This window comes from Anolis carolinensis, chromosome 5 (genome assembly GCF_035594765.1).
Source record: "Anolis carolinensis isolate JA03-04 chromosome 5, rAnoCar3.1.pri, whole genome shotgun sequence".
Lineage (NCBI taxonomy): Eukaryota > Metazoa > Chordata > Lepidosauria > Squamata > Dactyloidae > Anolis > Anolis carolinensis.
This window is the reverse complement of record NC_085845.1, coordinates 89,799,464-89,825,513: the sequence shown is the minus strand read 5'-3', so window position 1 is coordinate 89,825,513 and position 26,050 is coordinate 89,799,464. Positions and strand designations below refer to the sequence as shown.

The following is a 26,050-nucleotide window of genomic DNA, read 5'->3' as shown; positions in this document are numbered from 1 at the left end:
GGTTGATCAACATTTCAATCCTAGTGTGAATGCAAGGTACTGTATTAATCCAAGTCAACCTTGTGTGACTGTGGAGCAGAACAAACAACTCTGCATATGTATGCTTGCCCACAATGTCCTGCCTCATGTACGGAGGAGGAGTTGTTTAAAGCTACGGGCAATGTGGTTGCTGTTGCCTGCTTTTGGTTTAAAATTATTTAGTTGCTTGTGATTTTCCTTTTTTAAAAATCATTTTAAAATGTATTTGTTATGCAATGCTTTTGACACGAAATAAATAACTGTATTAATAATGACAGTAAAAGTCCCAAACAACTTGGGATCTCAATACTTTTCCTATATACCTGCCCAAGACCCTTTGCAGTTCTGAAAGATGCCAATGTCAGTTTCGTTCTGGCACCAAAATGTTACATGGTTTTAAATTATTGTAGCTTTTAAAGTTCTTTTTAATGTCTTGCTTAAATTATTGATGGCTTTAAATCTGGAACCGTTTTAAATTATTTATATCATGCCTGTTGAATTCTCACTCTAGAGAATTCCACTTCACTCCCTCTCCTGTAGTTTAAAAAATGTTTGGCAGAACACACACTTCAAGGACTTCTTATTCATCTTGTTCCATCCCATATATTATTTTAGTGGATGTTTTTTTTATAAGCTTGTGATCTGTGTAGCAAGGACTTGTTTATGAAGTATGGTAAAAACAACTACAGAGCCAAGTGAAAAAGGGAACAGATTTCCAACATTCACGCTGAACAATTCTGCCCTCCTTTCATTCTAAGACACAGAAGGTTTCCAGATAGAAGCCATAAAAATCTGATCATAGTCCCTAGTTTACTTCTGCAATATAAACACTGTTGGCTCCCATACTTTGCACTTGAATCACACACCCATGCCCTCCTATTATCCCTTCTAAACAGAATTTCTCGTAACTGGATGAGCTCAAATACATGGATTCATTCCTAAACGCAAATAATCATGTACAAGTAGTGCTTCAGGTTCCAGCACATCTTTATTACAAAAAGGGATAGAAAATTGGTTATTTAACATTGTAAATCATGGCGTTTGTTAAAAACCACAAAGTAGACCACAGCTTGTTGATTTATACCAAAGCATTTACTGCTTAGACCAGTAGTTGCATCAGTTAAGCTGAGTAGTAACAGTGGGCCACGCAGCCAGCTATGGAAAACTGCTCATAGCAAAAGGGGGCAAAGAATATCTTGTCAATTTCCATTTTTCAGGGCTAAAATTAAAATGATCTCTGGACAACTGCCAAGAACTATGCACTTTTCTGTCATCTTTTATCAAATCAATTAGTAATCCAGTTGTTCATTTTCTTGCACTTAAAATGGTTAACTATTTTGGTCCATTTGACACAAGAATGTCTTATAGCTCTTCAGCAAACTTTGAAATACATTGATTTGGTACAATCGTTTGAATCCATATGTAGGTTTACTGAGATGCCATGTAGAAACCCATGTCAAACCTCCCAATTCTTCCAGGGAGTTAAGACACATAACAAAGTGAGACTTCAACTCTTCAACCAATAGCAATGGAAGCTCACAATGCGAGTTGCAGTTCAACATGTGAGGGACCAGAGCTATCATACCTCTGGGCTATAGCATCATTTACCTTGCTGCACAGTATATTTAGAGTTCTATTAGACTAAGCAAGGGAAAGAGTATCTGCTTAAATGGGAAAGGAATGAGCTTCTTCATTTCTTGAACACTAAGGACAAAAGAAATGCAGTACATATCTCAAGGGTTTCCATCTAATATCTCTAGGCATGAGAAACAACTGAATCATGAAGGTTTTCATTTTAGGTGTCACAAAATGGAAACATTCCTTGTTAGGGAGAAGGCAAAGTAATTTGCATCCAAAAGCAAAATTGTGTGTTCTCCATTGTTAGAACACACAAAATGAACTCTGTAGCCAGCAGCCAAATAACGCATCAACATGGCATGCACCAGATATTAGTTTCAAGATGTATTTGAGCAATAGAAAGAATAAGAAAGCATGCTTGTGTCTCAAAAGCTGCTTATCTGTACTAGAAAGAAAAACACTGCATTGTGCAGTGCTAGATTCTGGTGACAGATCTTCCGCAGCTTGAATGAGTTGGGAAAACTGACAAGCAGCTTTTACAATTGCGGCAAAGAAGGGGAGAGCTCCACTGCTGATATTCTTTGCTGAAATCCAATTACTCATTCCAATAAGAGTAAATCCATTGAATAATGGGGGTTTATTAAATATTATGATACGATTATCAATTTAGTCAAAGGATTTACTCTAGTTAGGTTGAGGAACTAGATATAGGCCACTGTGTCTATGTGCCTACTGCATGACTGTTCCACCCACTGAAGCTAAGTGCTACACTGTACTTCCTTTCATAATGAAACCATTTCTGGGAATATGACATGGGACAAATCACATGCATTCTCTGCACTGCATTTTAAAAATCAAATTCTTAACCTATTTTGTGCCACTCCTTCGCTCATTCAAGCTGCACAGCTGGTCTAAAGGCCTGCAGTTGCAGAAAGAAGCTTTCCTAACTGATGTTATCCTAGCCAAGACTGGAAGAGGGGGGAGAGATTATATTGAGTGGGGCCAGTTGGTAGGTCAACAGCAGTATATCCAACTATGCCACATTTCATAAGGCATATACACAGCATACAACCCAAGCTCAAAAGTGCGAGGGGCGGAAAAGTGAAGTGCTTCCTTACATTATCTTTCCCTTTACTGTCAGCCAGTTAGTCCACATGCAGGCTTAAGTTACTGTCTGGATCCCACCCCAGTCTCTGAGTCTGGCCATGACAACACAGCTGGCAATGGTCTGATCCCCTGGATAGCTTTGCTGTGGGAGGTGCTCTCTTTAAAGTTCATGAAAGTGCCCCATGTTCCTACAAAGTTGTTAAATTTTTCAAATTCTGTACAAAAAGAGCAGAGAAAAAATATTTCAGTGGCAATCAGTGCTGTGGCTAAGAACAGAAGATAGGTCTGAAAAGGAACCAAACAACTGTGAGGCTGCTATGGAAAAACAAGCAATATGTATTCCATAGTTGTTCCTTACTAACAAAAGCAGCCCTTTGATCTCAGAGATGAGACTTTTTTTGTTGCCTTGGTGGCCACCACCCTTTAAAATCAATTACCTAAGTACGAGCAAAGTATGTCCTAAAATCTTATAAAATCCCCCCACAGTGGCCCCCACATCCATCATAAGTCAATGTGGTGCACTTAATTTTCTTCAGCTTGAAAATGTAGAGCTGTTATTGGCTGGCAGCAATACTGCATTTCTTCTATAAGCAACTTTAAGTGTGCCAATGTCATTAAGAGGCCGTTCTTCCACCGGTAGTCAATCTCCAGCTATCTCTTGTGTCCTTCATACATTCAGTTGACAACTTAAACCTGTCCTCAAAAAGGCAATTATTTTCTACTGTGTCTGAAACAAGATAAGAACTCACTACGCATGTATATGAAATGGCCATTTTCTATTTCTTGGACTTCTGAAGATCGTTCTGTTCACCACTGAGCTACATCTCCATTTTACCGACCCACTGCGATAACTTCACACATTGCACTTACATGTACTCCATCCTTGTGACAAGCTACATGCAAACAAAAAGTGCCTGCGTGCTACAATACTGAAAGCAGATCATTAAGTAGAATGTGGGGCTTCTCCAGAGACAGGCAAGGATTTTTCTCCAGCCCATTCTAGTTTTTGTCTAGAAGGGCAAGGTAACAGAGGAAGCTCTTAGCACTACTATCTCCCAGAAGTCTCCAGCAGCATTTCTCCAGTCTTTCCAACTTCAAGTCCGTTTAAAAGAGTAGTGGTGTTCTTTCCCCTGCAGGCTGCTCTTTTTGGAAGAAGTCCTTTATTTGAGACAGTTTACTCTGGATTCTCTCTCTCAAGGGAGGGACGTGGTGACTGGGATCTAGGATGTTCGTCACCCTGCGCTCCCTTTCACGCTTCCAGAGTCGATAGGGGTGTGGGGGGAAAGGTGCTTCACGTCTCTCTCGGCGCAGCTGTACCGTTATCCCTCCAATGGCTAACATTGCCCAAACCGCCAGGAGGATGAGGTCTACAAGACAAAGAATCATTCAGTCAACTGGTTCATTTAAATTAGCCTAGCCTTAGTTCCCTGTTAACTGCAAATCCATCTTCCCAGCTAAGTTCTTTCCAAAATGATATCCTGACTGTCTAATGCAGTAAACAAGATCAACTCAAGGTATTTAAAGGAAGTGGCAAATGGATATGAATAAGTGTACTGGGACTAGGCAGAAAAGGCCTAGGTATTTCTCCAGCAGACAATGATCAGGATCTGCTATTTGGTCATTTAATTTGGTCCAGGTATAAGCTTACTCTGTGCAATAATGTTTTTACTGAGAGTCATGTTTAAATTTTTTGTTTTTTCCTCATTTGGAATTTTTAATATAATGAGAATGATATTGTCTTCTTATACTTTTGATATTAAGTGATGTAGTTGTGGTATTGCATGTTTGTCTTCTATATGTATGTTAACTGCCCTGAGTCCCTCTGGGGAGAGAGGGTGATCTAGAAATAAATTATTATTATTATCATCATCTTCTTCTTCTTCTTACATGGCTGCACATAGTTTCAGAGTTAATATAGATCTCTGCTGTAGCTCCCCTCAGGACTCACTGTGTGGTTTCAATAGCGTAAGGGCCATTTTGGAGATGTTGGAAAATGGGAAGAATTGGAGAAGTATCTGGCTAAGTCCCCATAGCCAGAAGCAGATATCTTCCACCAAGTTCCGCCAGCATGTTACTGATCTTCCTTTTTGCTCTGTTGGCTGTATTATTGGAATGACAAGGTGAGTCCAGGGGGGTAGGAGGGAGCTCTGGTTCTTGCGAAGGGAAGAAAAGAATACCAACCTCTGCAGTGACCAAATACCTATGCAAGTGACATATGGAATAATACTAGTGCACATGACTAACAAGATGCTGGCCACTGCTCGAACATTTCCAGCCAGAACAAAAGGAACATGACAGTTCTTTTTTTCCTTAGGGCAAGATGCTCAGGAAGCATTAGTAAAGTTGTTCACATCTTTCTTTTGAATGCTCAATGTAGTTTCTAACTCAAACTATTGCCCACCACACCCATCAGGCAAAATTACCAGTTTGTTCTCAGTTTCTACTTGTCTAATAAGCTTACAGTAATACACATATTTCCCTCCAGAGGTTTCTATGGAATGCCTCTAATTAAGAAATCAAAGCCTCCCAATCACATTAATAATGCCATTGCTCAAGACATACCATTCGGCTGAAAGGGCACACTGGTGTAAGCTCTGCGGAAGTCGTCATTCAGAATCCTTCGAAGCAGATCTATGCCAATGTAAGACAGACTTGTATATATGTAACAGGCTGTAGCCAGAACTACGGTGTAAGATCCTATTAGGCCACATGTTAGGATGTTGAGCTGAAGAGGAAGATCAGATTATGAACAATTCTGATTTTATTGAAGTAAGAGCCATCATTATTGTGCAGCTATCTGTGTGGACCTGCTTGGACAACATGCATCCTGTGGGATCTCTGTGTTCCCCTGCCATTGGGCTGTTTACTGTAGTTTCCCAGTAAGCCACCATATTAACATTAATTTATTTTTTAAAGAATTTGTAATTAATTTCATACTTTTTAGATTTGCTGCCAAATTCTGGTTCCCAGTCCTACAGAAGTTCTCAAAGCAGACAGATATTTTCAAAGTACGTTAACTGTGTTATGAAGCTACATTATATGCATCTACTTCCAAATGTTTCCTAGCTGCACCATGTGTTTGTTTTGCAGCTAGTTGAGTAAGAGTACATGTTTATAAGGGGAAACTGCAAGAATATGGAAGGTGCAAGAGTAGATCCAGTGAAGCAAAGATTAAACATAGCTTTGCTTTATCCAAAGTGATCACCCAGGGATTATTTTTATTAGCAACATAAACTACCAAAGGTTCAGTGAACAATTAACATAATGCAAAATTAAATACAGTAGAGTCCCACTTATCCAAGATAAATGGGCCGGCAGAAGCTTGGATAAGTGAATATCTTGGATAATAAGGAGGGATTAAGGGAAAGCCTATTAAACATCAAATTAGGTTACGATTTTACAAATTAAGCACCAAAACATCATGTTATACAACAAATTTGACAGAAAAAGTAGTTCAAAACGCAGTAATGTTATGTTGTAATTACTGTATTTACGAATTTAGCACAAAAATATCACAATATATTGCAAACATTGACTACAAAAATGGCTTGGATAATCCAGAAGCTTGGATAAGCGAGGCTTGGATAAGTGAGACTCTACTGTACATGGGAAGAGAGAAGGAGAAGGACAACAGTGGAATACATCTTGATTTCATAGATCAAAAATTTGCTGAATTTGTAAAGAATCACTTGCTTCCTGCACTTAAAAAGGCAATATCCTAGTAGATTTGTAAAGATTTTTCACCTCAGAACTTGCAAGCCTTGTTTTGGAATTCCCTCAACCAATGACCACATGTGCAGATGTAACATTTCAATAAATACTGACAGAGCTGGCCATGCTGATTGAAGGATTCTGGGAATTGAGGTCTAAAAGGGTGACACTCAAGTTCTCTTAATATAACTAACAGTTTATGCAAATGAATGTGTAAGCAATGCTTTTTCAGTGGAGGCCCCACATTCTGCTCAGTCTCAATAGTTCTTATGTCTCAAGTGAGAGGGACCTTGCTAAGGGTACTGATACTGGCAAACTCAGATAAAAGTAATTTGGCCACAATGTTTTATCTACTACTACTACTATGAAGCTGAAAGATTTTAGCTGAAGATACTTACAACTCTGGGGCAACCAACAAACACAATGGGGACCATCAAAGCAATGCAAGAGAAAGTGACCCAGAATACAACATCATCCTGGAAAACTTTGTAGTTTCCTGTGAAGGAAAAAAGGTTCATAACAAAAGCAGTAGTCTGGTTTAAAACCCAGTTTATCAAAGTTAAAACTAAATGCAGTCTTTGATGCTCCTAGGATAATAGCCAAATCCTTATGTCTGTAGAAAAGAACAGCATTAAAAAAAATACTGCAGAACAAGCCAATTGGACATACTGCCTGAAAGATTTCCTAAAATCAGCTGAACTGAGAAGCGTAAAAGCTGGCTTCCATTTGCCTTCTCATGTTGAACTGTAAAATACTAACATTCTTTTCCTTACTGAAAACCACTAGAGAGAGCAGGCTCTTTCTTTCCTTTCTTTTGTTCTTTTTTTTGCCGGGGGGGGGGGGGGGTGTCTGAAATGATTTCAGAAATGTGTTTTAAGAAATGTGCAGTACAGGAAAACGAGGCAACTCTTTTTAAATTTACAATAGGAAAATCTGCTAGTTTTATGGAAATTACAAAAAGCAGTGAGAAAAATAAATAGCATCTTGATCTGGAACAAGAGATGAGATCTCTTGAGGGAATTTGTGCAATTCCGTCACACTAAGACATTCAGATTCATGTAAAATAGTTAAGATCTATAAAATCATAAGATCTATAGCTCTGTTTTTCACATCCCAAAGTTAAAACACAAGATATTATGCACAAAACTGTCAGGTTTAGAACATCTTCAGGGATAGGGACATTCACATCAATTTTGATGCAAATCTATTTTAAGCCTGAGAAATTTTGTGGTGTCATTTATTTTGAGCTAGCAACTGTAAGCACATACCAGTAAAAAACAGCAGAAGATGCTCTCCATTTGAATATAACTCATTTTGCTTTTAGCAAGGTGACAGTCAGAGCCTCTATTAAACTCAGACATCTAATTCTCATTGATCAGCAACATTGATCAGCAACAGCAGCAATAAAAGTATTTACATAGGGCAGCAAAGAAAGTCAAAGGCATTAGGAGGTTGTGACATACCTAAAGGAGTGAAGAAAACTGTGGATGCAACAAGGAATCCCAATACTAGTCCCACAATAAACATACAGAGGATCACAAATCCAAAACGCCACCAGTAGGCTACCAAGAGAAGACCTCCAATAATTCCAACGACTGCAGTAAGGCCAAGATTGACTGAAAAGGTAGGAAGAAAAAAGAAGAAAGTGAAGGTTACAGCAGCAGCAAAATTATAAGGGTACGTTTCTCCCACGTGGCCCATTATTGTAAGGCTATATTCCAATATTTCACCTTTTAAACTAAATTCTATAGAACAGTGGTTCTCAACCTGGGGTCCCCAGATGTTTTGGCCTTCAACTCCCAGAAATCCTAACAGCTGGTAAATTAAGATTTCTGGGAGTTGGAGGCCAAAAATATCTAGGGATCCCAGGTTGAGAACCACTGCTACAGAATATGCTTCTAGGAAGGTAATCATGTTCATTTGGTGCACCAAAGGTATAATGAGTGTTTAGAACTTCAGTGCATTTACTATGGCACTAATGGCTAATTAAGAGAACTTTTTTCTGTAAGTTCTATAGATCCACCTGTTTCTGAAAATGTAATTGTAAGGAGAATGGATTTCCTGCTTTCCCAGCCAGCTGCATTCCATGTCAAGTGACGTTTTACCCAGCAAAGTGGTATGGCATCAGCCAACACAGTAAATGGCTTTTAATGAATAAAACATTTTTGCTCTGATTAGTTGCTCTGAAGATTGTCTGTGGTTTTCTCATAAGCCAGAAAGGAACAATGCACTTTCCTAGCCACTGAGAAGACTAATCTAGAGATAAGAGATTTTGTTTTCAAAGGAACCATGCCTAAGCCACAGCTCTTTATATTCTTGACTTACCATCATAATTAAGAGTCGACGTTCTAGTAATGGCTATGAAGAAACAGAAAGCCGAGACAATAAAGCCCATCAAGAATAAATCTAGGAGAGAAAAGTTAAACATCTCTATTAAATATAGTGACTCCCACCCAAAAATAATAAAATGCAAATGTGAATATAAAAAGACTGGCCATTTAGTTTCAAAAGGGCTGGGTGTGATTAGCACTCAATGGAACTATGTCATGGCTATAGAGGTTTTTCCATAGCCAGAGGGGTAAAACTCCAATCCAATAAAATCTGCTGTTATGTTCTTTTGTGAGGCTATGACTGGGAAGGCACATGTCACATGTCATACTTTTGAATCAATAGAATGACTGCAGCTATTGTAAAACACTGTTCTAGCTGATAACCCCTACTAACTGTTTTTGCTTGTAACTGCTTGATAGTATTTTGAATCACAGATAGGGAAGGGTCTGTGATTCAAAATAGTTTTGAAGGATAGTTTAAAATGTATTATTACTTATATTTACTTGTATTTATTGTATTTTAACAGTATTATAACTCTTTATCCAATTACAAATATTTAATGGTTTTTCATTTTTTTATTTGTCTTATTTTATATTTTTATTAGGTTGCCTTATATGATTGTTAGCCGCCTTGAGTCCTTGTGAGTAGAAATAAATATGATGATGATGATGATGATGATGATAACAATGGTGATATTTTGTCAGGGAATGGCCATGCACCCAATGGCAACAACAGATTTCAGTCACGAACCCAGGTTTTCTACCTCCTTGATTTTCCAATGTGAAAGTGAGATGCAAGCACAGCTGCACAGACCCAAATGCTGGCTTCTGTGACGTTTTGGCATGGCTGTGAAGTTTTCGTTTGAAATGTAGGGCACCAATGGGGATTTCTCAATGAGCCATTGGCCTTCTTTATTAAGAAAAATGGAATTGGTTTTGACCAAAGACATCAGGAAAATATCCCCTCTGCACTGTTCTCAAATGAGTCAGGTAGGAAGAATTTCCAGGTGATGGGATTGTTAAAGGGCATTTTGGATCCTTGGCATGTCAGAATGGGACAGCATAAGGAATAAATCACGCCCACAGATCACAGAGACTTATTTCCCCTGAAATAGAGGTTTATATCTCAGATTCTCTACTACAGAGGTTGTGGGCTTTCAGAAGATTTTTTTTTACCCTAAATGCCATCTAGGAGGCACAGGGGATATTTCTGCCATATTTTGGGGACTTATGGGACCAATTTTAGCGCAGGAAAAAGATTTAATCTGAAAGTATATATGAGTCACTAGAGCCTGTATTGGTCACGTGCAAAATATGGAAGAAATACCTCCCACTCCCTTAAAATAACATTTTGGGGTAAACAAATTGTACATTTTGTTCATGAATTTTTACTGAGGGAATCCACAGGAGATCCCCAAACATAGTAAAAATGTTCTTCACATTTTGGAGAGATACTTTCGAGGCATTTTAGAGCTAAGAAAATTGGCCTTGGGGAGGTACGCAACTAATGGTCCACACACTGCCCACACAAATGCCCTACCCTTGATCTAATAGAAAGATCCCTTGCCTCAAATGTATTTTAAAATACATTTCCATTTTAATGCAGGAAAAACAAATTGTAAGGTATAAGAGCATGATGTCAAAATCTTCTAAAGTTCAGTAATATGGTTCATCAGCTAAATTGTCTTTCAAGGTCACCGCTGGGTGAGTTCAACTCTATCGAAAACCTATTTCCTCACCAGGTTTTACATGCACTTTCTCTCACATACCTGTTTTCCAAAATCTGTGTCCAAAGAAACAGACAAAAAGTCCAAGGACGGCAAGTATGGTGAAAAATATTTTGGTAGAAAGTTTTCCTACAGATGGAAATAGAAAAGAATTTAGAGCACTACATTTCATAATTCTTCAAAAAGCAGAGCTCCTATAAACAAAAAAGATACAGCTTCAGACCACAGTAATCCATGTACAGAAGAGATGTGGAAAAATGTTTATAAGAGGACAGAGTAATATTTGAATAGATTGTCTTTCTAAACTGTTCATGGAGTTGAAAAAATAAATAAAACAAACTCCTAATTAAAAACACAGACATACCATTTCACTCCTCTATTTCAAAAGAAAGTGAATATGAACACTACAGTAATGTATTCTTTCAAAATTTCTAACTGCTATGTACCCAAGGAAGAATTTGTCTTTATATTATAAATAACCATAGCAGAGCAGAAACAAATGCATTCAACAAAAGGTGGCCAATCCCTATTTGCCACAATGCAGTATTCCTCTCTTCTCAGTATCTCTTCCCAATATATAAAGATTGGGAGATGATGATGACTTTGAGTCAGGGACTTTAGGACACAGAAAGAGCATAAAGATATACCGTATACGACTCCTTGAGCTACACATGAGATCATGATCTGAGAGGTTTCCTTTAAGATTCTGTTCGGGTAATTTTTAACACCCCACCACCACCACCACTACCCCGTCTTCTATTCATGTGCCACTTCCCAGAAATTGGACTAATTGTTCTGGCTGTTCACAAACTCTGAATTATGGTATGGAGTCATCTCCTACATCACATCTGTCAAATCCAACGTCTGTGCTCTGAATCCAGCCCACTATGTCATTTAATGTAGCCTTCAACATCCCATATTCCTTCCATTAGACATCATGATTAGCGCTTATGGAAGGTGGGATACAGTAACATCTGAAAGGCTGCAGTTTATTCTGTTCAGTAAGGATAATGGGATTTGAATTCTTTGTCCATGGATTCAACAGCCCTATGAAGGCAATGATAAGGCTGATGTAGCACTCAAGGAAAATGCCTTTGACACCCCTGCCCTATAGTCTAATGGGATTCTAGCACAACAACACAAAATTATCTTTGTGTGTGTGTTCTCCAGTTTCCTGTAAGAAATGCCAATTTTGGGACTGCCAACACAGTGATCCAGAACTTTCTTCGGGGAAGAGAACTATTAAGATGGTATCAAGTGAAACAGCTGCACTCTCCAAACATCCCATTACAAATAAACATTACTGGAACCTGGAGAATGCACGGGCGCACACACGCACACACACACGCACACACACACTCAGTTGACTTACTGAGAGTAAAGCAGCTATCCACCAAGGCAGAAGGGCTGCATGCATATGTATGAACTGGGACATAGGCAGCTGAGGTGTTCCACTGTGGATCTATCACAATGACATTGTAGATCACTCCTTGTCCAGGGAGTGAGGAGAAGTGCAAATCAGTTTTGTCTTGGCTAGTTAAGGTCATCAACTGTGAAGAACATAAGACACATGCAAATGTGTGAAAGAAACTGGGTGGCATGCACATTCTACCTTATCCCAATTCCCTTGTTTAAAGATAAATATAGTTTCCTCTGAACACGCTGGATTATTTATTAAAATACTAAATAAAGACCCTAAGACAAATTACAAGGCACATTAGAAGCAGGCCCGTAGCCGGAGAGAGAGAGAGGGGGGGGGTTTAAGGATTCAACCTCACCTCACCCCCCCACCCTGAAATGTGTCAGGTCAAAAAAAACCTGGTTTACTTATGAATTTTAACTGGTTAACCAATTTTTAAGTAAACCAGTTTTTTTTAACCTGATACATTGGGGGCTGAATACTTAACCACCGCCAACAACAACGGGCCTGATTAGAAGCAATGCATACATCAAAAACACCATTATTTAGACACCCACTATACAGGTTTTAGGCCCAAATCCTATTGTCAGTCCTTGTTAGAACAGAGTCACTAAATCAACTAGATTTACCTATGTGATTCAAGAACACTGGCCAACACGTTTTCCTGCCTCAAATGTTAGCCTTGTTTCAGGGTATACTTGACTTGCCAATTCTAAAAATGCCACAAGTTTTCCTCTATCAACTCTAGTTTTTGAGATACAAACATATGCCAGATGCCACTCTTCACTCTCCTCAGCCTTAACAAAACAGGATTATTTTAATATAGTGCTTAAATTCATATATTTTAAGCATAAAAGAAACATTAAAATTAAACAAAAAGTGTACTACTTATTTCATATCAAAAGCACAGATATATAATATACATTTCCAAGCATTCAACACACATATCGAAGAAACTGCTGCAGTGTATCCAATGTAATTTTCTGAATCAGTGCTGCAAATAACCCCAAGAACAGGCCTAAAGACCAACACTAAAAGAATTTTTTTGTTGGGCTGTGTAATTGTTTGAATAGCATACTCTACTTGGGAATTTCTAATAGGAATCCACTCAAGGATATGCTTATTTAGACTGATATAAAAATCATAGAGTTGGAAGAGACCTCATGGGCCATCCAGTACAATCCCCTGCCAAGAAACAGGAAAATCGTATTCAAAGTATCCCCGACAAATGGCCATCTAGCTTCTGTTTAAAAGCTTCCAAAGAAGGAGCCTCCACCACAACCCGGGGCAGAGTTTCACTGCTGAACAACCTCACAGTTAGGAAGCTCTTCCTAATGTTCAGGTAGAATCTCCTTTCCTGTAGTTTAAAGCCACTTTTCCATGTCCTAGTCTCCAGGGCAGCAGAAAAAAAATCTTGCTCCCTCCTCCCAATGACTTCCCCTCACATATTTATACATGGCCCTCGTCATGTCTCCTCTCAGCCTTCACTTCTGCACAATAAACATGCCCAGCTCTTTAAGCTGCTCCTCAGAAGACTTGTTCTCCAGACCCTTGATCATTTTAGTCGCCCTCCTCTGGACACATTCCAGCTTGTCTACATCTCTCTTAAATTGGGGTGCCCAGAATTGGACACAGTATTCCAGATGTGGTCTGACCAAGGCCGAATAAAGGGGTAGCATGACTTCCCTGGATCTAGACACTATACCCCTATTTATGCAGGCCAAAATCCCATTGACTTTTTTTTTGCCGCTGCATGACATTGTTGGCTCATATTTAATTTGTTGTCCATGAGGACTCCAAGATCCTTTTCACATATACTACTATTGAGCCAGGCATCCCCCATTCTGTATCTTTGCATTCCATTTTTTCTCTCTAAATGGAGTATCTTGCTTTTGTCCCTGTTGAACTTCATTTTGTTAATTTTGACCCATATCTGTTAAGATTGTTTTAAATTCTGCTCCTGTCTTCTGGAGTATTGGCTATCCCTCCCAATTTGGTGTCGTCTGCAAACTTGATGATCATGGCTCTAACCCTTCATCTAAGACATTAATAAAGATGTTGAACAGAATTGGGGCCAGGGCAGAACACTGAGGCACATCCTCAATATGTCAAAAATATTCAACTTACTTTAACACCATTAGCTCTGATATTCTGCACTTGAGACATCTTCCTCATGTGACTCACAAATGCAGTTTCTGACAGATCATTTTCTGGTAAGAAGTACTGGTAGACATCATAGCGTAGCCGCAACCGAGACTCCTGACTGGTCACAGAATCACATATTGGGGGTTTTGCATCTCTGTAATATAGCAGACAGAACAGTCACTTGAAATGACTCAACTTTGCTTTATTAGCCTGGATATTTTAACAGCCATTGTAGAACCATTTAAGTTACAATTCTCTTATCCTGACTTAAAATTCAGATGTCAAATTAAATTAACTGTGAAATTTGTAAGTAGAAAAGAATGGATTTTTCTTATCTATTTAATTCAGACCCTTTAACACAGAGATCTCCTCAGTTTCACTTCTCAGCTCCCAGTTGCAAAACTCATACTGTTGTCATTGTCATTTAGAAAAAAATTCAAAATCCTCAGCCTTGTTTGTATTTTAGAATATGTCAATACACAAAGATACACAATGGTTCAAAGAATTCTGAACTTTAAGTTTCCTTGTAGCCGTTAGTTATAAAGGGCTACATTTGCACCCACATCCATCCCTACTGAAATAAGTGAAGATTTATGACAATACTGTCAGCTCTCTCGACAAACATGTTAAATCTAACTCTGAAAACTACTCTTTGTTTCTTTCTTTTCTGTGTTTTCATGATATATAAAGCAAGTATGTCTTGAGATTATGACACAGAACCAACTCAATAATTTTATGCAGATGTATAAGCATGTATTGATTGGAATCCTGTGTGTCTCGGCCCAATGTAGCATTGTAGTTTTATATGTGGAACTGCATTACAGCTGGCAATTCACCAGCACCTGGACTTATTGTAAAACTGGTGCATCCCCCTCATCATAGCCACTTGGTGTCCAGTGGGAGCTGGGGGGGGGGGGGAAGGATTGCCTATGTCTCTATAGTCAGATGTGAAATTATTATATTATTTGCCAAAGTATGCTGGGGTCCTCTGGGGTTCTCAGCAACTGATGTAGCCATTTCACGCCCGGCTATGGGGAGATAGTCAGGCATTTCCCTCGCCTCGCCTGCAGTCCCATTCTATGATAGGAGGAGGTCTTAACAAGGGAGAAAAAGAACACCAACCTCTGCAATGACCAAAAGAGGAAGTCAGAGAGACAGACAGATGGACAGGGAGAGGGGTCTAAGGCTGACTTATGCCTGTGTATGCAACTAACTGGATGCCAGCCATTAATTCTTGTAGACCTTGTGTAAGGACTGTAGATACATACCTTCCATGTCCCAAATTTGCTGGGGCAAATTTAATGTTCGTCTCAGCCATATTATACTCTAAATAAATGTTAGGGTCAATGTCCAAATTAAATTCCAGGTTGCAGCCTCCAGGGATGGGATCTAGACAACAAAAAGCCCAACAACTTGTATAAGGAAGATTATAATATGTGTGAAAGCAAAATAGAGGTTTTGGTAACAAGATTCAGTGGTATGTAACAGAATTATATGCAGCTAGTAAAAGCCTGATGCTAGCTTTCTAAAAAATGGAATTCCCAACAATAATTTATTACTGATTCTCTTTCTAGTAACTTGTTGGAAGACAGTATCAGAAATTTAATATGTTTCAAACTTTTAAACAACATAAATATGTAGCACAAGAATCCAATATGTAACCAAACTGCTAGGGACAGTAAAACATTTGTTTCACTAAAAACATCTCATTTATCATCCATCACATTCTTTTTGAAAAAATGTAATGCTTTCGTTACTGGGTAATCTTACAGAAAACTATGAGAAATTTCACTTGTGACTGAAAGAAAGAAAAAAAGTTTAAAGGATTACCTCTTTCAGTATAAGAGTAAGGGACAGCTGTACTCAACACAGAATTGGCATTCACAGCTTGCAAATACCATGTACACACAGTCTGTTGAGGTTGAAGGATAGATACCAGCCCTATATCCGGTCCAGTTCCTGAGTTAGTTATGGAAGATTTCTGGGAATCACAACAAATTAATAGGTAGCTGTCAAAACTGTTCTGCAAATGATACAACCATAGATTTAACTCAGGTAATCCTCACTGAATTCAAGATCTTTAGGATTGCAGCCTATATTGATTTATGTGCGTGTTCTGGTATAACATACACTGCAGGTTTTCGGAATAAAAATCCAATAGTCCATTTTTAAATATAATAGTATTCCCAAACACAAATGCTTTCCACAGCTATAAGAACTTGGAACTGACAGGCATGTTGATGTTTCTTCAAATACAATTTCAGATAATTTTTGAGCCACAGTTTAATCACATAAGTATTCACTATTCTTCAAGAGAACATTTTATATCATTTCATGCCAACTTTATTCCAACTATGATTCTAGTCGACAACAGTTTGATTTTCAGTAAATTTAAGTTTACTAAAATATCTTGTGATAAGAAATGATATCCAAGATCCAAACAAACATTCCTCATGGTGCAGTGGAAAAAAACCAGCGTTGTTTGCACTAAATAATTTATGTTTTCTCCCCCCCCCCCCCCCGCTTTTTTCTTATCTCTTCCTCTCTCCTTACCACCACATATTCTAGAAAATGTTACAAACCAAAACTTGTTATTGACTTAAGACTAACAAGCGATCCGTGTTTACTTTATTTTATCGGTTGTAAAACTTCAGAGGGGAAGGCAATGCAACCAAATAATAAAGTGCTCCAAACTAAGGCAAACTGCAATTGTGAAAAAAGGTCAAATATAAGCTTGTAGTTGATTATATAGACCCATGAGTGCAAAGGTCCCAGGAATGTTTAACGCTGTCTGAATGCAGGACCTCTTGTGAATCCTACATATGCCAACTGGAGGTTCATGATGGAATTAATGAAATTAACAGATCAAAGTACTAAATGGGACCTGGAAGTTCACTGTGATTTGGGAATACAGTTTACATTTTTGTATTAATCATATTAAGCTTTATTCACATTGTTTTTGTAGTTAGTGCAAATCAATTATCCTTTTCACATGTGTCCATTTAAGGTCTTCCTATAGAATTCAAGGCAATTTGCGTTCACATGCCTGGGAGCAATACATAAAACTGTCATCTAGTCTTTCTAGCCAGATTACAGATAGTTTATTCAGAGATGTTTTACACAGAAATGAATCACAAAGTACATCAGAGAGTATACTACTTTTTAAGTACATATGGTATAAAATGTTGGGGGAGTGGATGGACTGTGTATGAACTCAGAGCTTCTACACCACTTACCAAGGGGGAAACGTTGTAAAAGAGGCATGTACTAGTGGAAAGTATTACAGTAAGTTATAGCAGGACCTGTATGTGTGTTGAAGAAAAACCTTATGAATTACTAGGTGCAGCTGGTAATGTAGGTCAACCAGCAATCTTGGACCTCACCCAATAGGGTATAACTGTATGGGTTTTTAGAATACAGTTCTGGAGAGTTTTTTCTCTGAGGAGATCTATGCTCAAAGGCTCTGCTCTGAGGAGCATGTAGGAGAGAAGCTGTTATGCTGCTCTAAAGGAGGCTATGGTGGAATAGCTGTTTGCTCAAGGTTTATGTTTTACTTTCTCATTTGACATGATGATGTCTTATTTTGTGTTACTTACAAAGACTATGTAAGGTTTTTTGCACTGCTTGTTTTGTATACAACATTGCAAGTTTGTGTTTTATCTCTGCTGTCAAGAATAAAGATTTTTCTGTTCATTTCTACTCTTGTCTGTGTGTCTTGTGCGTGGGACGTGGCTAAGATTCGCTTGCTGTGCAACAGAAAGCAACTCAAAGAAAATTAATTGTACTGTATTTTATCTATATGTAAAACAGTCCTGCTACTAAATTAACATTAGCAATCAGATTTCAAATACCTTGTTGAAAGAAATGGTCACATTCTGATGGTGGGTATGGATCTGAAAGATGATGACAGTCACATTGCTGGAAATATTCCTCAACACGGCTTCAGCTGGAATGGTTTCATTCAGCAATACATTCTTAAATTTGCCCAAAGAAAATTCAAGAAGGCCTACATTAAAAGGAAACAACTATTGGTTATAAATCAGCTTTCTCATGTGAGTAAAGAAACAAAGCATATAGGTATAACATGAAGTTTAACCTAGGATGAGAACAATTCTTATATACTGTACAGACAAGAATTCCTTGCAACCAAGACTGCCCTTTACTAAGTGGCTTGTATCTTTTCCACTGTATCCTTTAATAGAACTTACACATCTAATTGTTTACCCTGCCTACAGAGAATAAGACACATCATTCATTTCTCATAAAACTGGGCAGTCCTTTGGTACTTGTGAGCCTTCCTCAACTACATTGCCCACCTCGCAGAGTTTAGGAATGTAAGATCAGGCCCTCAAGATCATACCAGATGTTGATCTTGATCAGTACCCTTTTCTCTCAGTAGCCATTCAAGATCTCTCTGTTAACATATCCCAGTAACTTAAATTGAGAGATATTGCTTCTGTCCGTGGTATACTATACAGGCATTCTGTGTGATCAAAAGCCATACATAGCCTTATTGTCCTTCAATCAGTCTAATATTTTGGTTAAAGTCATTCAACATGATGGCCATCATTATATACAGTATTGTGGTACATAATTACTTCCAAGGTACAAGATTAAGTGTTTGTGCAAGTGTGTGTACACAAATACTTTTTCCCCCTTTGCCCTGGCTCTTCCACCATTCCACACTATGGATGATTGATTCCCGTTGGTTAGAGGATTGTTAAGTTGAAATTTTAGGCAACTCAGATTGGAGGCAGATGATTCATGACAAACACAAATAATTATTACTGTGACAGAGGTCACAGTGTTCCATTTGCTGAGGGAAGGTGAAGTTCACATGCTCTGGAAAACTTCTAAGAAGGCTTTCAGCTCACTATTAGGCTAGCTAACAGAACTGCCATCAACAGGCCATGGTTTTGACCAGACAACAGGCAATACTGGCTTAACCTAGTTAACTAAGAATATAAAGCCTCTGCTGGCTACAACTGCGGCCAATCAGCTTAGTCAATTCTTTTCAAGGATAAAGAGATTTTACTTGTTCAGAAAACTGATGATGATAGTTAACTAATTGAACTAGCTGTATAAACCATTTACGTATTTATCATACTAAGAATTGTTTATCTTAATCAGAATAAGAAGCAACACGAAGGCAAGGAATACACAGAGACTAGAATCAAGCAACCTCAAACCAACCTGCCACATAGTTTCTTGTGTTAACTAAAGCCAATTTTCTGTCTATTTCTTTTGCTTCCAGAGATCGTGGTGAGTGACTTCTATTACTTGCAATCTATGTTTAGAGTGGATAAACTGGACTGCAGCTCCCAGTATCGTTATGAAAGAAGGCCGCTGGTAGCATCACTATGAAGATACTGTGCCAGACAAAAAATAACCAGCAAGTCTCTCTCTTCACTTCCAGTGTTGTGGCAGTTATAACAATTCTTTTCCTTCCTTGGTCTTTGTGCTACATTTTGTTGGACTTTATAGTGAAGACAATTGTTTATTCCACCTTCATTTTCTTAGAATGGCATATTATTTTTTAAAATCTTTTCCGGTATATTAAAGGGTGGCTGCTTATTTTACCTTTAAAAAAGACAAATTGTTTCATACCACTTATCATTCCAAAAGCCCAAAAGTAGCATCACAAGATTTAAACTTAAAAATATGATAAAATCAAACAAGTGATAACATATTCCATAAAAATCCTAAACCCAAAATGATCAGAACTAATATAACCTTCTGAAAAGAAACAAGAGTACTTTAAGGCTTAACTATTCTTCAGCTGAAGTAACTCATTATCTGAAGAAGATAAAATGTTTTCATATAAGATTTAACTTTAAAACTTCTTGTATCCAATTCTAAAACTAGCACTCTTGATGGGCAACTACGTGGCTTTTCTGTTTCCTAGACTGATTAACACTATAGTATACTCATCCCCTTCTGCTTACTGGGGATGGTGGAGATACAGCTCAAAATATTCAGAAAGTGACTGGTGGGGCTTTCCTTACATGGGAGATATGCCAACGTATCTCCAACCACCATCTAAAGCATTCAAGGACTGTTTGCTCCAACTGTTGTTCTTCCATTAGGCATTTATTACTCAAAGGCATCCTTGTCATTCAAGCCCACTCCCAGCTCTGACTTTTTCAAGCCTTGTTCTAAAGGTATGAGTTGCACAACATTATAACCCTCTCCACATTAAAGAACTCTGCTAAAGGTTAGAAATAGTGTTTTTTGGGTTTAAGTGGCTCCTGACACACAAAAAATGGGTTTAATAAAAATGTGAGATTCTTGAGTTCAGAATTAATTCAATGAAACAATATAAGACCATTTTTGCAAATGTGACCTGAAGATAAATTGTTCACATTAATTAGTTTAATAATTAACATCTTTCAGAAGAGTGCACACATACACAAAGTACAAGATAATACTACTCAAAGTGGATTAGCTGGACTACAGGCTTAATTCACCAAGTGCAGAGCTAAGTAGGTTTATAGACTTCATTCCTTGTCTATAATTGAAAGATCTGCACAGATCAGCTGTCCAGTCGACATCTGTGTGAACAGGAATTAATTACAACTAATTTCATTATCGAATACTCTCCTTCTGCAGCCACAGGCTTGGTTGAAAGGAGACATTAAAAAGCTTCTGCTTCAAATTAACTATATCTTCTTATGTCGTCCAGATCTACAATTGTGATTAATCTTAAAGATAGTTCAGTAACTATGATCTAAAGTTGTTGACCATAATTGGTTAGTCTGGACAGTGAAACTAACCATGGTCAACTACAAGAGGAATTGGAAGTGTCCAAAACCTTCTTGGCTATACAGGAGGGAAGAACTTGAAAACTGAAGCCTCAGGTCATGACACCTCACTGCAATTTATCTACCTGTGTACTTCACGCTAAATTGTGATTATATTATGGTGTAGAACAGTTCTCAATCTGTGGGTCCCCAGGTGTGTTTTGGCCTACAACTCCCAGAAATCCCAGCCAGTTTAGCAGCTATTAGAATTTCTGGGAGTTGAAGTCCCAAACATCTGGGGACCCGCAGGTTGAGAACCCCTGGTGTAGAATGTAATGTCTCTAGTTTGCAGTGATGTATGCAGAAACAAGTACAGGAAATTCCTTTATCTTGAGGTTGATATGTTGACGTATTGTGCTCACTTTTCTTTCCATCATTCCAGTCTTGGGTCAACAGCCTTAGAAGGTTCCCATTACGGAACACAATTTTGTGCAATCATATTATATTGCTGAAATATTTTGAAACTTTACCTCATAAAGAAAACTCAAAGCAATTGACCCTTCCTTTAAAAACAGATTCAGAATAAAAAATATTCAAATCTTTAAAGTAGATTGTATTCATTAACATAAGAGAAGCGCACCACAGTTAGCAAAGGAACAATGCCTTCTGAACTAATTTAATTTCTATTTTAATTTGGTATTGCATAACTTTAAACATAAAGATTGTATCTTTCTTAATTTATGTAGTTAACTGCAATCCTTCCTTCCCAGCATATCATTCCTGACAAGCACAAAGCATTCTGAAACACAAAGCATTCCTTAGCTTTAAAGAGTTTCTATTGCATGAAGGTGAGGTTCTACAAACATCACAAGAGCAATCACTGACCAATCTTGCTCCAAATAAGAATACACATGGAAAAGAACATGAGTCACAACTTTCCCAAAACACTCATCTCGAGCACATGACAAGCTTTCAAATTGGTGTCAAGGAATAGAGAGGCTCATAAAGTTGGGGAACAAGTCCTGCTTGTTGGTTGACTGGAGGTTCATACCTCCCCCTGTGTATATGTGGTTTGAAGTTGCCCATCAATTTATGGAGACCCCATGAATGGTTTTCTTAGGCAACGAATATTCAGAGGTCTTTTTGCCAGTTGCTTCCTCTGAAATATAGCTTAACGCACCAGATATTGGTTCTTATCCAAGCAGTAACCAGGGCTGATCCAGCTTAGCTTCCAAGATCAGATGAGATCTGGTACTTTTAGAGTACTTAAGTCCCCAATACCCCTCTACCAAGCCATAATTTTCTTTCTTACATTTTCCAACACCCTCATTTTGATCATGAGTGTGTGGAAATACATGCATTAGTCATAGATAGTCCCTGTGACTCTTTAAATTGCTACTCAGCAAATTTATGATTTACTATGTTCAGTAATGGAGTATGATGTAAAAGATGGTATGTTCATTTCAAGTTTAAAGACACTTTATTCTTACTTTTCCATCCCTAACTGCATGATTCCTAATCCATGCAGCAATTTCAATATTCATCTGTATACCTATTCCTTTAGTAGCAACAATAGTGGCCCACCACCCTTGTCTTACTTATGTAAGATGTATCATGTCCAGAGACAGGGCTTTTTCTCAGCAATGCTCCTTTCTCAAAAAAACTGCAATTCTGAAATACTCTCCTATGAAAACAATTACTATTTAATTTGCTTACAGACCATTGTCCATCATCCAATTATTCCTCCTCAAACAAATATTGATTTTTCCATTTTATATAAGATATCATTCTACTATTGTATATAATGGGACTTGAGCATCTACCGATTTTGGTATCCACAGGGGAGAGGGGGTTGAGTGAATTTCAAGGTATACTGTATTAGATTTGAAAACTGGCATTTTTCCTCTGCATCCTCATCCAAAATAGGATTCAAGGCAGCTGCACTAAACTTTCCAGGTGCTGCCTCCACTTTTAGATAGCTAGTTAGAAGATTCTTTAGGTATGACCCTGAAGGGAGAAGAAGAAAACGTTTTCGGAAGGCCATTCATTGACGTGCCTTCCTCACCTGTGACAGGTGTATGGTTTCCCTTTGAGTCTGGTCCTGTTTCTATTGCTTCAGTCTATTTCACTGCTTACATTAGGCATTTTTCAGTGGAAAATTGAACTGTAAATAAATATACTAAGTCAGAAACTAATTAGGTGAAGGAAAACATAGATCCACAGCTCAGCCTTCCCCAAACTTTATCTTTCCAGATGCTTCAGACTACATTTCCCATAACTTCTTGACTATTGATAGGAGTTTTAGATGAGCATATCCGAAGGCTAGATCCACCAGTAAGCAAAACTTAAGGGACACAGAAGCAGCTCCATACTTTCTCCCAAGTCTCCTAAAGACACCTCTGTCCTCATAATAACTAAGCCTAATGTGTAGGTGGGGATCTGTCACTGCACCAAAAAGGTTTCAGCTCAGAATCCCGAAGTCTACATGTCCAGGTTTGTTGCCTAAACTTGACTTAAAGAAATGAATCGCGTTCTAGATATGGAGGCCGAGGCTCTGAAAAGGAGAGGTTCTTCTGTGTGCAGTCTCTCACTGCAATTTGGAACACAAGGGCTTAAAAATCAGGTAGAGAACCTCCATCAATAATGCTTACACAATACTAGGACAGAATGCATGAATTTCATGTCAGCATGAAGCTCTTACATGAAGTGAAGTTTCTCCAAAAACCAGCATGAATTTCAAACAAGAAACTAGCATTTCCTGCGTAATAGCAACTCCAAAAAGCACACACCAAGGAAGTGGTTGTATCATACTTGCCAGTTCAACAGCCAAATTCTTTCTTATTCGGCAGGAAGGAAGTCAATTAATTTACAAGTAGCTTGGATTTCAGCCAAAAACTGTCCTAAAACTTCACTCCAACCCATGGTTAAAGTTACAATCAGGGTACCAGCTTAAGAGCAGTTGCCCTAGGCAGGGTAATTCCTTCCAAGATCTGATTCCGAATCCACTTTAATAGAAGATATTATGGACCCAAACTGGGGGCCGGCAAAACATGCACTCTCTCATAGAACTATAGCTCTTTTTGTTACGCAGGGAAAAAGCAAGGAGAACAGGTCAAACTGAACACAACGGGTGTGGAGAAGAGACAAGTCTCAGGGTGCTTGAAAAAAATATTTTATTACTCCAACTAACCCAATGCATTTCATCCTAACAATATTTAATGGCCTTTTCTAGAAGCTGATAAAAGAAAGAAAAGAAGGCAATATACATCGAACACAAGGGATGTGTTCCAACATTTGCGTAACCAAACTTACAGCCCATGACCACTTACAATTTGTTATATCAGTTATATATACATATATCTTGACATCAAAATGCATGTAAATTGTCTCAATTTTAAAAAATACATATTAATCCAGATAAATTTATATAAGAAAAATATATAATTTACAATGCAAATTTAAAACCGCCTTCAGGAATTCTGTGAGCTTATGTTTAGCAACTGATAGTGTGAGAAGTAAGAGGTAGAGCATTATATTTTCCGGTTTTTTTAACTAACTTATACTAAGAACATCATTATCATAACAATTTTACAGACAAATGAGAAGTTAGGGCAGGGGTGTTAACACTCATTTTCATTGAGGGCCACATCAGCCTTACGGTTGCCTTCAAAGGGCTGCTGACTCCTTGGACGGAGAATCTGTGGATAAGGCCAAACATAATTTATTTACATAGTGGTTGATGTTCTTTAGTTTTTATCCAGGGTCCCCAGATGTTATTGAATGACAACTCCCATCACTTTTGATTATCTGTCATGCAGACTGGAAATAATGGGAATAGCAACTCAACAGCACTTGTGGCTCTAAAGTTGGGGAAAGGGTAAAGGACATTTTAAAGTCAGGCGACTGTATCACAACACCCATCAGCTCTAGTCACAAGTTGTAGTCCATCTGGAAGGCCACATAAAATGACATGGTGGACTGGATTCGGGCCCTGGGCTTTCAGTTTGACACATGTGAGTTAAAGGATATGTGAAAACTTGTGTTTTAAAATAATTGATGCACTCTAGGTGTACATTTAGACCACAGGGAACTAGCACGTCAAGTTTCAATATCCCATTATGTATTTTCTTTTTGAAACAAGGGCCTCTCATTTGAAGAAAATGTTTCTCGAGAATCCAGGAATACAGACCTTCAAAGGAAAGGATCATGTTCTAGAAAATGGTCAGACAAAAGGGTACCCAATCTTCCATTCTGGATATTGATATGGTGTTGCCCTATACAGATTAATGTTCTATATTTTTTTCCCAACATATCATTTGTTTCAGGGACACCTGATGGAACAAATCACCTAAGGAATGTTTCAAGTTCAAAAAGGATTTTTTAATTGAGATTCACGAACTGTCACTTGAAATGTATACTTGCAATGAATATCATGTCCAGGTGAATGATACCCGCTCAGGACTGTTAATGGTGGCGAAATGTTAAAATAAGCATGCTGAGACATTCTGAAATCACATATCACCAATGTTCCACGAATGCTGTGAGTCTATTATCAGCAAAAGATGCCTACTCTTTGAGATCAGTCTTTACATCTGTCTATCTCTGTCTGACTTTTTTTAACTGTAAAAAGTTATAACATTTCTTTACATCTTAGCAAATCACCTGTAAGGTCATTGCAGCCCCCGGGGGTCAAAGCTGAGGATCTCTGGTCTATTTCATGTGTCATTAACTATTCTGCTACTAAATGCAAAGCTTGAGAAAGTTTATGTGAGTGTGTATATTAATATGAGTACATAATTATATCATGGGTTAAGACTTTCACCAAATAGACACGGTACTTTTCAAGACAGACAACACCCTTAAAACAGGAATGTGCAACATTGGCACACACATGCCTGAGGGTCAAGAACAGCTCACATGATATTAAGCGCTCAAGAAGCAGAAAAAATTATATGTATGGTCCAATAATACCAGAAACACATCTGTCAGAATGAATCCTGGTTCTTCCGGCTTTAATGGCTATCAAAGCACATGAATAGAAATAATGAAAGTCGTGCTTCAGATAGGGTTTTCTTTTCTACTGAGAGGAAAGAAATTAGAATCAGAGGTCAATTCGTGTACAGAATTGAATTTTTCTAATAGTATAATAATAATGTGATAATGATGTTTATATCCTGCTGTTTAGCTTGAAAGCAAGCATTTAAATATGCTCCAAAAAGCCAATCAAAAGTTAGACATGTAAGATCTTGGGAGCCCATCTGCCAGCAACACTGG

The 26,050-nt window shown here is 38.1% G+C and overlaps 1 protein-coding gene across 2 annotated transcripts in view; it reads right to left on the bottom strand.

Moving 5' to 3' along the window:
- Positions 1 to 987: 987 nt before the first annotated feature.
- The window catches only part of tm7sf3 (transmembrane 7 superfamily member 3), a 39,597-nt gene continuing 14,534 nt past the window's right edge, over positions 988 to 26,050 (bottom strand). For both annotated transcript variants that reach the window (XM_062981773.1, XM_003221477.4), the window contains exons 2-12: positions 17,888 to 18,042; positions 15,867 to 16,017; positions 15,305 to 15,425; positions 14,019 to 14,190; positions 11,844 to 12,021; positions 10,514 to 10,600; positions 8,740 to 8,820; positions 7,878 to 8,030; positions 6,813 to 6,910; positions 5,266 to 5,428; positions 988 to 4,070 (exon numbers count right to left, since the gene is read on the bottom strand). In XM_062981773.1, the coding sequence (XP_062837843.1) occupies positions 3,808 to 4,070; positions 5,266 to 5,428; positions 6,813 to 6,910; positions 7,878 to 8,030; positions 8,740 to 8,820; positions 10,514 to 10,600; positions 11,844 to 12,021; positions 14,019 to 14,190; positions 15,305 to 15,425; positions 15,867 to 16,017; positions 17,888 to 18,042 (1,622 nt within the window). In that variant the 3' untranslated portion in view covers positions 988 to 3,807. The remainder of the gene's footprint in view (positions 4,071 to 5,265; positions 5,429 to 6,812; positions 6,911 to 7,877; positions 8,031 to 8,739; positions 8,821 to 10,513; positions 10,601 to 11,843; positions 12,022 to 14,018; positions 14,191 to 15,304; positions 15,426 to 15,866; positions 16,018 to 17,887; positions 18,043 to 26,050) is intronic.